The 10,854-nt window shown below is 47.0% G+C and overlaps 1 protein-coding gene across 2 annotated transcripts in view; it reads right to left on the reverse strand.

Moving 5' to 3' along the window:
* The window catches only part of LOC137304419 (collagen alpha-1(XI) chain-like), a 226,932-nt gene that overhangs the window by 76,702 nt on the left and 139,376 nt on the right, over positions 1-10,854 (reverse strand). For both annotated transcript variants that reach the window (XM_067973011.1, XM_067973010.1), the window contains 4 exons: positions 10,568-10,621; positions 7,244-7,288; positions 5,985-6,038; positions 1,097-1,204 (listed from right to left, as the gene is read on the reverse strand). In XM_067973011.1, the coding sequence (XP_067829112.1) occupies positions 1,097-1,204; positions 5,985-6,038; positions 7,244-7,288; positions 10,568-10,621 (261 nt within the window). The remainder of the gene's footprint in view (positions 1-1,096; positions 1,205-5,984; positions 6,039-7,243; positions 7,289-10,567; positions 10,622-10,854) is intronic.

The following is a 10,854-nucleotide window of genomic DNA, read 5'->3' on the forward strand; positions in this document are numbered from 1 at the left end:
TTGCAAATACCAATCAGCCATATTTTTATAATGAGCCAAGTTCTTTCAATTTCGAATTGGACTCTTGACAGCCTTGAAATTTACGTGAAAGCAATCACTCCGTCCCGTCAAGGCAAAGCTACGTGGCCTCGATAGGCTGATAGAAAATCTAACGCATGGAGCTCCATTTAGCAGACGCAACTGCCACCTCTCACCCCTACCTCTCGGATTACTTCTTCTGTTCCACTGGATTACCTACTCTTCACTTTTAGGAACAAAAGTAGGCCATTCGGCCCCTCGAGCCTGTTCCCCTCATTTATCAGGGGCACCTCTTCTCACACCTGTCTCAGGGTACGACATTGTGGCCTGATTGGACAATCTTCCCTCACCTCTAGTTTCCAACCCCCCATATTATCACCACTTCCTCCACATCATTGCTGATGCCCTGGTCATTGCTGCTCTGAGCTTTCCTCCCGAAAGCTGCCTTTACCTTGATCTTCAACTGCCAACTCCCATTACCCCTGGCCTCTCGCGGCCAGAGGCCAGGGGTGAAGGGAAAGCGGGCGGATTTTCCCAGCCGAGGGAGGCCCAGGCCGACTCTCGCCGCCAAACCGCCCGCGTCAACGGTAACACGAGTCCAGCCCGCCCCCTCCCCCCATCCCCCACTGACATCAATCATGTCAAGGCATGACATCATCACGCACACGACTCCATTGCGATGATGTCGTGAAGGAACTCGTTTTATTGCACCCGCTGTTTTTGTGCGTCATGAACCCAGCCTCATGATCGAAACTTGCCTGATTGGTATTTGGACTCCGAGTGGTGGCATTATGGTAATACATGCGTCATAAAACTAGTGGCACTTTTAATAAATGACGGAAGTTGTTGGCAGTGACTATAAATCCCTCAGAATTCCACCTCTGTCCCGTTAATTAACCCACCTCCAGTGCATCTTGCCCATTAAATCCTTGTGAACGGGAATACTGCAATCAGATGGTTGCAGTTGAGACAAACCAAGGGTTGGAGACCTGAGGGGAGGTTTTTTTTTTTGCGTTGGACTAACGTAGGACGCAGCGCAGTGCAAGGCAAGGCCCAAAGTCAAGACGCACAAGCTGACCTTATCTCCGAATTGACCGTTGGAGCCGCGCTCGCCAAGTGGACCCATCTGACCCTTGAATCCTTCGGGACCATCCTCACCTCGGTGACCCAATAAACCAGCATCACCCTGCGGGCAAAGGAATAACCGTTTTAGTTCGTATTATCTCAATATCTTAAGCCGCGCGGAGCTCTTATTCACTGCAGTGCTATGCACTGTCCACAAGGGGGCTGTATATCCCTCCTGCAACCATTCGGTTGGAAGACTGACCGTTGGTCGGAAGACTGACCGTTGGTCGGAAGACTGACCGTTGGTCGGAAGACTGACCGTTGGTCGGAAGACTGACCGTTGGTCGGAAGATCAGGGGCTGCACTTTGCTCAGGACATTACTGCTAACAATGAAGGGTTGATGTGACCGCAACGCTAAGCAATATCTGTGGCACAATCTTCTTCTGTTATTAGCCCAGCCCTCATGTTTGCTCACAGGAAGGAAAAGGAGAAAGCTCGTTAAGGGCTCATTAACCAGAGAGTCCATTGACACCACCCTGCCCAGCCAATGAGTTGGAGGTGGGGCGGGGCTTACGGCAGGACTCGCAGCAAACAATCTATTTTACAGCAAACAAAGTCGGTTTATTCACCAGAGTCTGTTTAATCAGCACACTACGGCAGTCTACAGAGTCTATTTAAAAAAGAGTCTTTATGAACTACAGCAAACAGATCTCATGACCGAAACTACAGCAACTGCTCCCGATAAGAGCAGGGTGATTTCTCCAGCAAAATGCAGTGAGTGGAGGATAGTTCCATAATACAAATTAAGTGCGTAAAATCGTTCCCGGTCACTTACAGCAGTGCGGACTCCAGGCGTGATTTACGGGGGAATTACCCAGTCATCTCCATTCTGGCTGGGAAAAGTGGTGTCACTATAGGCAGCCGTTATTAACAGCTGCAAAAGCAGTGCTACAAGCCCTCACCGATCTGCTCAGTGGAATGGTTGAAAGAAAATTGAATTGTTTACTCCCATTCAGAATGCGGCTTAGTTCCATGAAAGATCGGCACAGCGAGTACTTACCGCTGAAAAACAATTACGGAGGGGAAACAACAATGTCCCCCTTCTAAACCCCAAACCCCAAGGTTCATTTGCCCAGTCATCCATCTGTGTGAATAATAGATTCCCTCCTCTCCCGGCTGGCTGCTCCCTCCAGCCAGGCATGTCCTGTGAATTCTGAACCAGTCGAACACTCCATATTTAGCATCGTGTTCTTGCAAACTCTTAAGAATTCAGATTAAGCCCGTGGGTTTACATGGATAGTGGAGTTCTGTCCCACAGGGCTTGAATTCCACTACAATAAAAATCAAATGTTTTATTTTCATTTTCCCAGAAGCAAATCTGTGTGCCGTGTGTATCTGGATGTGGTCCTCTGTTTAACTGCACGTAAATAACTTCCATTTATATCATGCCTTTCACAACCCCAGGATGTCCCAAGGCGCTTTACCGCCAACGAAGTACCTTTGAAGTGTAGTCACTGCTATAATGTAGAGAAGTGCGGCGGCCAATTTGTGCACAGCAAGATCCCACAAACAGCAATGTGACTATGAACCGATCATCTGGTTTAACGATGTTGGTTGAGGGATAAATATTGACCAGGACACCGGGGAGAACTCCCCCTGCTCTTCTTTGAACATGATGTGGAGATGCCGGTGATGGACTGGGGTTGACAATTGTAAACAATTTTACAACACCAAGTTATAGTCCAGCAATTTTATTTTAAATTCACAAGCTTTCGGAGGCTACCTCCTTCGTCAGGTGAACGATGTAGTGGGATCTTTTACATTCACCTAAAAGGGCAGATGGGGCCTCGGTTTGGCATCTCATCTGACAGACAGCGGCACTGCCAGCCTAGGTCATGGGCTCAAGTCACTGGGGTGGGGCTCGAACCCATGACCTTGTGACTCAGAGGCGAGAGTACTACTCACATAGCCACGGCTGACGCCGAAGCAGGAAGAGCTATTAATCTTCAATATTCACTCCTCCCCTTCCCGCTACCACAGCGTTCCTTCCCTCTGTTCCACACATCGATCATTCCCGCAACTCCTAAGCCCCTCTGATGGGATGAGCTGTTGCCTTCTATAGAACCGTTGATATTAATGGGAACCGTGCGGGACGGTGTCTGATCCACTGGAGAGATGGAAGTACCCAAAGAATAAATTGGAGCAGGAGTTTGCCTCACTGCTCCAGCCCGACATGTCATAGAATCAGACAGCACAGAGGGAGGCCATTCGGCCCATCGTGCCTATGCTGGTTCTTTGAAAGAGCTGTCCAATTAGTCCCACTCCCCCTGCTCTTTCCCTCATAGCCCTGCAAATTTTTCATTTTCAAGTATTTATCCAATTCCCTTTTGAAAGTTACTATTGAATCTGCTTCCACCGCCCTTTCAGGCAGTGCGTTCCAGATCATAACAACTCGCTGCGTAAAAAAAAAATCTCCTCGTCTCCCTCCTCTGGTTCTTTTTGCCAGTTACCTTAAACTGGTGACCTCTGGTTACCGACCGTCCTGCCAGTGGGAATAGTTTCGCCTTATTTACTCTATCAAAACCCCTCATGATTTTGAGCACCTCTATCAAATCTCCCCTTAACCGTCTCTGCTCTAAGGAGAACAATCTCAGCTTCTCCAGTCTATCATCGTAACTGAAGTCCCTCATCCCTGGAACCATTCCAGGAAATTTCCTCTGCACCCTCTCCAAGGCCTTGACATCCTTCCTAAAGTGCGGAGCCCAGAATTGGACACAATTGTCATCTGAACATTTGGAGACACCTGTGTCACACTTTGGCTGTCACACTTCAAAGTGTCTAAAGTGTTTAAAAGAAGATTGAATGAAAGTCTGCCTTTAAATGGAAATAAAGCCGTTTTTAGTGAAATTGAAGTCCTAAGGGAAGGAACTCAATGAACCATTTAAAGCTAAGGGTTTTATCTTCTCGGAAGAGCTCTAAAAGTGCATGATGCTAATTTTGGATTTTTTTTTTACTGAGAGCATATCAGGCCAGATTCAGCTACAGCCTGGGAGGGTCTGTTTAATATAATACTGCGTTAGTCACACTGACAAATGAATGAATGAGGCGGAAGTTCACAAGCACCTACCGATCTGCCAACTTCCCTCAGCAACACCAACTAACCTCCAACTGAACTTAGAACAGCAATCGAGCATTGTCGCCTTAAAGAGACAGGCCAGTTAGACACAGCGGCACCTTAATAACAAGGTAATATGGTATATCTACTGACTCATCATAACCAGCACCATGGAGATCTGCTGATAAATAAATAAATGCACACGCACATACAGATCTCCTGTAGTTTTCCTCACTGGGAGTCCCAATCTAGAACACAGCAGTGATATTTAGCTACTAATTTGGCCTGTGCCTTCAGGGCAGGGTGTCCAAAGTAAATCCCATGGGCTGTAATCAGGCCCGTGAACCTAGGTGTGGAAAGGTTATTTGCTGGTTTGACCGGTTAGTATTTTATGGGTGTGGAGGTTTGGCCAGGCCTGTTCTCGGTTTGTCCAGTTAGTATTTTATGGGTGTGGAGGTTTGGCCAGGCCTGTTCTTGGTTTGTCCAGTTAGTATTTTATGGGTGTGGAGGTTTGGCCAGGCCTGTTCTCGGTTTGTCCAGTTAGTATTTTATGGGTGTGGAGGTTTGGCCAGGCCTGTTCTCGGTTTGTCCAGTTAGTATTTTATGGGTGTGGAGGTTTGGCCAGGCCTGTTCTTGGTTTGTCCAGTTAGTATTTTATGGGTGTGGAGGTTTGGCCAGGCCTGTTCTCGGTTTGTCCAGTTAGTATTTTATGGGTGTGGAGGTTTGGCCAGACCTGTTCTCGGTTTGTCCAGTTAGTATTTTATGGGTGTGGAGGTTTGGCCAGGCCTGTCTTGGTTTGTCCAGTTAGTATTTTATGGGTGTGGAGGTTTGGCCAGGCCTGTTCTCGGTTTGTCCAGTTAGTATTTTATGGGTGTGGAGGTTTGGCCAGGCCTGTTCTTGGTTTGACCGGTTAGTATTTTATGGGTGTGGAGGTTTGGCCAGGCCTGTTCTTGGTTTGTCCAGTTAGTATTTTATGGGTGTGGAGGTTTGGCCAGGCCTGTTCTTGGTTTGACCGGTTAGTATTTTATGGGTGTGGAGGTTTGGCCAGGCCTGTTCTCGGTTTGACCGGTTAGTATTTTATGGGTGTGGAGGTTTGGCCAGGCCTGTTCTTGGTACCGCTGCCTCATCGGAGGATAAATCAGAAAAGCAGGTCTGTCACTATCTGCACTGAAAATGAATGGGAGCAGATGATGAGAGCCCTGATTTAAACTTTCTTTGTAGGCCATGGGGCTCCAAACTATGTTGAAAATGAATTGGACAAGAATGAATGATGAGAGGTTCCTTGAACTAATACAAGGAAGCAGAGAAGTGATGAGGCGGATTATAATGGGGAAAGTAACAGACTGTGGGCATATTGAGAAAAGCTAATGGGATTATCACTGGAAAAGTTGGCGGTCAGAGATGAAGCAGCAGATGTGGAAGAAGGTGGCTAGGTGATATGATGGAAAGGGCAGGTGGATCATCAGGGGCTGATACAATCCAGTATTGAAGGCACTGATCACTACCTCCAAATGGGGAGGGGGAAGAGAGAGAGATATACATAATTACAGATAACTCTGAGGGGAGGGGGGAAAGAGAGAGTGAGAGAGCAAGAGTGAAAGAGAAAGATGCACCCTATTAGAATAGGCAACTCCACATTAGAAAGGGGGAGGGGAAGAGAGAGAGGGAGAGAGAGACAGCGCAAAAGAGGGTGAGAACACTAGCAAGAGACATAGGCACCCTGCTGAGTAGACAATTATATTGTATTCAGACTTGTTAACACAAATACGCACACATCTAACTTACCCTGTCCCCTTTGGGACCCATATCACCTTTGTAACCAGGGAAACCATCTTCCCCCTATAAACACGAATGTCAAAAAAATCATTGGTTAGATGAGTGAGGAATATCTTCAGTTACACACTCAAAACTCTACCAACATCTGCCCAGCTGGAAATAAACAGAGCATAAGAAAACACTTGGTAACCATTCAAGTTTAAAGATCTGTGTGTCGATGTCCCTCACAGCGTGTCTCAGCAGAGGGAAGACGTTTCCCCTCTGGGAGGGAGGGAGGGTGGGCCAAAACTGCCTCACCTACCTCCTCGCAGGCCGCTAGTGGCAAAGTTGAGGCCTACTCCCTGAGGAGGACTACTCCGAACTCCGAGTCAGGGACGGTGCCAGGCACAGGGAGATCACAAGGAGAGCAACAAACACTTCAAAGGAAAGAAAGTCAATGGTCGCCCGAGGTTCAAAGTTAAAAACATGACAAAGATCTCAAATGGAGCAAAGGCCTAAGTATTTTCGAGGCTGTTGTGTTCCCTTACAAGCTGAAGTCTTTCCATCTACCGTTCTTCCGACAGCCTTTTAAAACCCAAGTTTGGTGTCATTAAACTTTAAACTACTTCATTTAACTCATCTTCTCTCCGACTCTTCAGAACCTTGGAGATGCTCTTGCATCCGACCCTTCACCGGTTTTCTCAATATTAATTTTAAGAAGCGCGTCCACGCTCGATTATAAATATTCTGATTTTCCGGGTTAGATGCTCGGATGGACCTGACGTTCCACAGATGAACGGATGAAAAGCGGTGAATATGGACCTCATTCCTGTCACACCACATGATGCAAAGATAGGCGCAGGCCAAAAAAATAACGGACAAGCCTCAACGGCTGGCCCTGAGGGGTGCGGTATGTATCACAACGGGTTGGCCAGTTCCCTCACGCCTTGTGCTGCTTTCACAGTGGAGTAAAGCAGCCAAGCAGAAATGGGGGTGCAATAGGGTTACCAACTCTGGTTGGACGAATTCCTGGAGGTTTCATCCTGCCTCTAACCACCCTGCCCAATATAATTTTCCGCTATCTCCAATATAATTATAACTAACAAACAAAAAGTGTTCAAAGAAATTGAAAAAAAACTCTTTAATGCCCCCTGTGATTTTTTTTCTCCCGGGTTTTGCTCCCAGCAGTATCCTGGAGATTAATCTGTAATTCCTGGAGACTCCAGGGCAATCCTGGAGGGTTGGCAACCCTAGGATGCAAATTGTAGAGCGTGGGCTTTTCCCCTTACCTTCTCGCCTTTGTGTCCCTTCAGTCCTCGGACTCCATCTGCACCCTAAAAAGAAAAGGTTATGGCAGATTAGACCATCGTTAAGTGAGCTGGAAGTCTGGGCTGGAGATGAATCCAGATGTCAAAGCTGAAGGACTAGCCCAATGCAAGAAGCAGTCCCTCCAGGAACAGTAAAAGAACCAAAAAAAAGGGGCAGCATTTTACACTCAACGTCCCTCCCTCCCTCCACACCCACCGAACGCATTGTTCTTCAAGAAACGTTCCCACCTATTCTATGGGAAATATGTCACTAAACAGGCCTCAGTTTACTCTGACCATACTGCAAAAATGAATCACAGGCCTAGTAGAGGGTTTTTTTCAGGATTCAGATACATTTTTCACGCCAAAACCCTACGTGTTGAGCTAATGAACACTCCGTGCCACTCAAGCCAGTGACCTTTTCAATAAACTGAATCATTTGAGAGATACACAATGTCCTTTTCGTTGTACGTCATGGGTCCCACTCGAGTCTATCAAATGTCAAAGATATCGTGGAGCCTGCAAAGCTCCAGTCGTCAGTTTAAAGGAACATGTCTATCTGGGAGGAAGAAAAAAGAAAGTATCTGACAAACAGTTTCTTGTTTAGAGAGCAAGATACAGAGAAGATATGCACCAATGTTATTACAACAGTGTCACACAATCACATGTTGCAACGTAACTCATCGATGCTACGTGACTGTCAACAACTGGAAAAAGTTTTATGACTCCCCCCATATATAGTCATAAAACATATAGATAGAGAGATAGAGAGATAGAGAGATACACACACATACAGTTGTCCCTTTAATCGTTTTGAGCATTTGCAGGGAAGTTTAAAGAATACAGCATTTTTGCTTATTCGGTTCTGATGCCTGCTTCTACAGAATATCTTAATTAAAGTTTAAACACTGGTTGATCTCCCACAGCATTGCTCAAGGTGAGATGTGGCAGAAGTTTGAGAGAGAGAGTGAATTAAGTGGTTTTTGATATGCTCAAATGTTGAATGAATCAAGATAAGTTAATAGCTGTAACATCCTTTTCAACCGACTCAGATTTCCCCAAGACCTGAGAGAGGAAAATACAAAACCCATTACCATTACTGACTTCTCCTGATTGGTTCAAAGGGAAGGTCAGGAGTCCAATCCTGACTTTTATCTCATGAACATGTGCTGGATACGTCACCTTCGTTTCTTAAACATAATGTTCAAACTCTTGTGCATGGCAGGCACTTCCTTTAAGTGTCACAGTTAATCCTCCGACTCACCATGAGCAATGCCATGGAAAATGGGCGTGCGCGAGCGTGTGAGAGAGTGTGTGTGAGTGTGTGAGAGTGTGAGAGTATGAGTGAGTGAGCGTGTGTGAATGTGAGTGTGAGAGAGCATGTGTGAGTGTGTGAGTGTGAGAGAGCATGTGTGAGTGTGTGAGTGTGAGAGCATGTGTGAGTGTGAGAGAGCATGTGTGAGTGTGAGTGTGAGAGAGCGTGTGTGAGCATGTGTGAGAGAGCGTGTGTGAGCATGTGTGAGAGAGCGTGAGTGTGAGAGAACATGTGTGAGTGTGAGAGAGCGTGAGAGGGTGTGTGAGAGAGCGTGTGTGAGTGTGAGAGAGAGTGTGAGAGTGTGTGTGTGTGAGAGAGCGTGTGTGAGTCTGATTGTGAGAGAGCTTGTGTGAGTGAGTGTGTGAGTGTGTGTGTGTGCGAGTGTGAGGGTGAGAGCACGTGTGAGTGAGCGTGTGAGTGTGAGAGCGCGTGTGAGTGAGTGTGAGAGCGCGTGTGAGTGTGAGAGCACGTGTGAGTGTGAGAGAGTGTGAGAGAGCATGTGTGAGTGTGAGTGTGAGAGAGCTTGTGTGAGTGTGTGTGTGCGAGCGTGTGTGAGAGAGCGTGTGAGTGTGAGAGCGTGAGTGGGTGTGTGAGAGGGTGTGTGAGAGAGCGTGTGTGAGTGTGAGAGAGCGTGTGTGTGAGTGTGAGAGGGTGTGTGAGAGAGCGTGTGTGAGTGTGAGAGAGCGTGTGTGAGTGTGAGAAGCGTGTGTGAGTGTGTGAGTGTGAGAGAGTGTGTGTGTGTGTGTGAGTGTGAGAGAGCGTGTGTGAGTCTGATTGTGAGAGAGCTTGTGTGAGTGTGAGTGTGAGAGTGTGTGTGTGCGAGTGTGAGAGTGCGTGTGAGTGAGTGAGTGTGAGTGTGAGTGTGAGAGCGTGTGTGAGTCTGATTGTGAGAGAGCTTGTGTGAGTGAGTGTGAGTGTGTGAGTGTGAGAGTGTGTGTGTGCGAGTGTGTGTGTGTGCGAGTGTGAGAGTGTGAGAGCACGTGTGAGTGAGTGTGTGAGTGTGAGAGCGCGTGTGAGTGTGAGAGCGCGTGTGTGTGAGAGAGAGTGTGAGAGAGCATGTGTGAGTGTGAGTGCGTGTGTGTGTGAGTGTGCGAGTGTGTGTGAGCGTGTGTGAGAGAGCGTGTGAGTGTGAGAGCGTGAGAGGGTGTGTGAGAGAGCGTGTGTGAGTGTGAGAGAGCGTGTGTGTGTGAGTGTGAGAGAGCGTGTGTGAGTGTGAGTGTGAGTGTGAGAGAGCGTGTGTGAGTGTGTGAGAGCGTGTGTGAGTCTGATTGTGAGAGAGCTTGTGTGAGTGTGAGAGTGTGTGTGTGCGCGAGTGTGAGAGTGTGAGAGTGCGTGTGAGCATGAGTGTGAGTGTGAGAGAGTGTGTGAGTGTGAGTGTGAGTGAGCGTGTGTGTGTGAGTGTGAGAGAGCATGTGTGAGTGTGAGAGAGCATGTGTGAGTGTGAGAGAGCGTGTGAGTGTGAGTGTGAGAGAGTGTGTGTGAGTGAGAGTGTGAGAGAGTGTGTGAGTGTGAGTGTGAGTTTGAGTGTGTGAGTGTGAGAGAGCGTGTGTGAGTGTGAGTGTGAGAGAGTGTGTGTGAGTGTGAGAGCATGTGTGAGTGTGCGAGAGAGCTCGGGTGTGATTTAATATTAGTTCAAACAGAAGACTTGCTCTATGAATGTTATCGATGACTGTATGTTTTAAGGATTTAAAGGGGAGACGGACAGCACTTTAGAAAGTGGAGTGTGTCATTTTACTTCAGGCAAAAACACACAATGCTGATATAAAAGTACACCATCCCCAGCACTGACAGCACCAGGAAGCAAATGAGCAAAGATCTTGAAAAGGTTAAAAAAAAGGAGGGATCAGGGTAAAACGAGAAAGGATTGAATGTGACAGAGATTCCCCAGAGCTGCTTCTTTTTGCTTAATTTTTTCTTTATAAATTTGCGTTTCCCTTTCACACTGATCACACACTGGCTGCAGACTCTTTACATTGAAACAATGTTCTTACCTTCACACCACGGACTCCAGGGTAACCGATGGGACCCTGTGCGCCTGGAGGACCCTGCAAAAATGACCCGTGTTAAACTTTCAATGGTATTTTGTCGTAAACAGACGCTTGAATTTAAAAACAAAAATGAAAACATTCTTTCCTGCAGTAAAAAAGTCACTAACACGATTTAGAAGAGTTAAGGGGAACTTTCAGAGGTACTTGTAACTTTATGCTAACGAAATAAGTAATAAAAGGGCAAGTCACAGCTTCTAACGAATGTGGTTTTTTTCCCAGCTCTCCATGCG

This window comes from Heptranchias perlo, chromosome 37 (genome assembly GCF_035084215.1).
Source record: "Heptranchias perlo isolate sHepPer1 chromosome 37, sHepPer1.hap1, whole genome shotgun sequence".
Lineage (NCBI taxonomy): Eukaryota > Metazoa > Chordata > Chondrichthyes > Hexanchiformes > Hexanchidae > Heptranchias > Heptranchias perlo.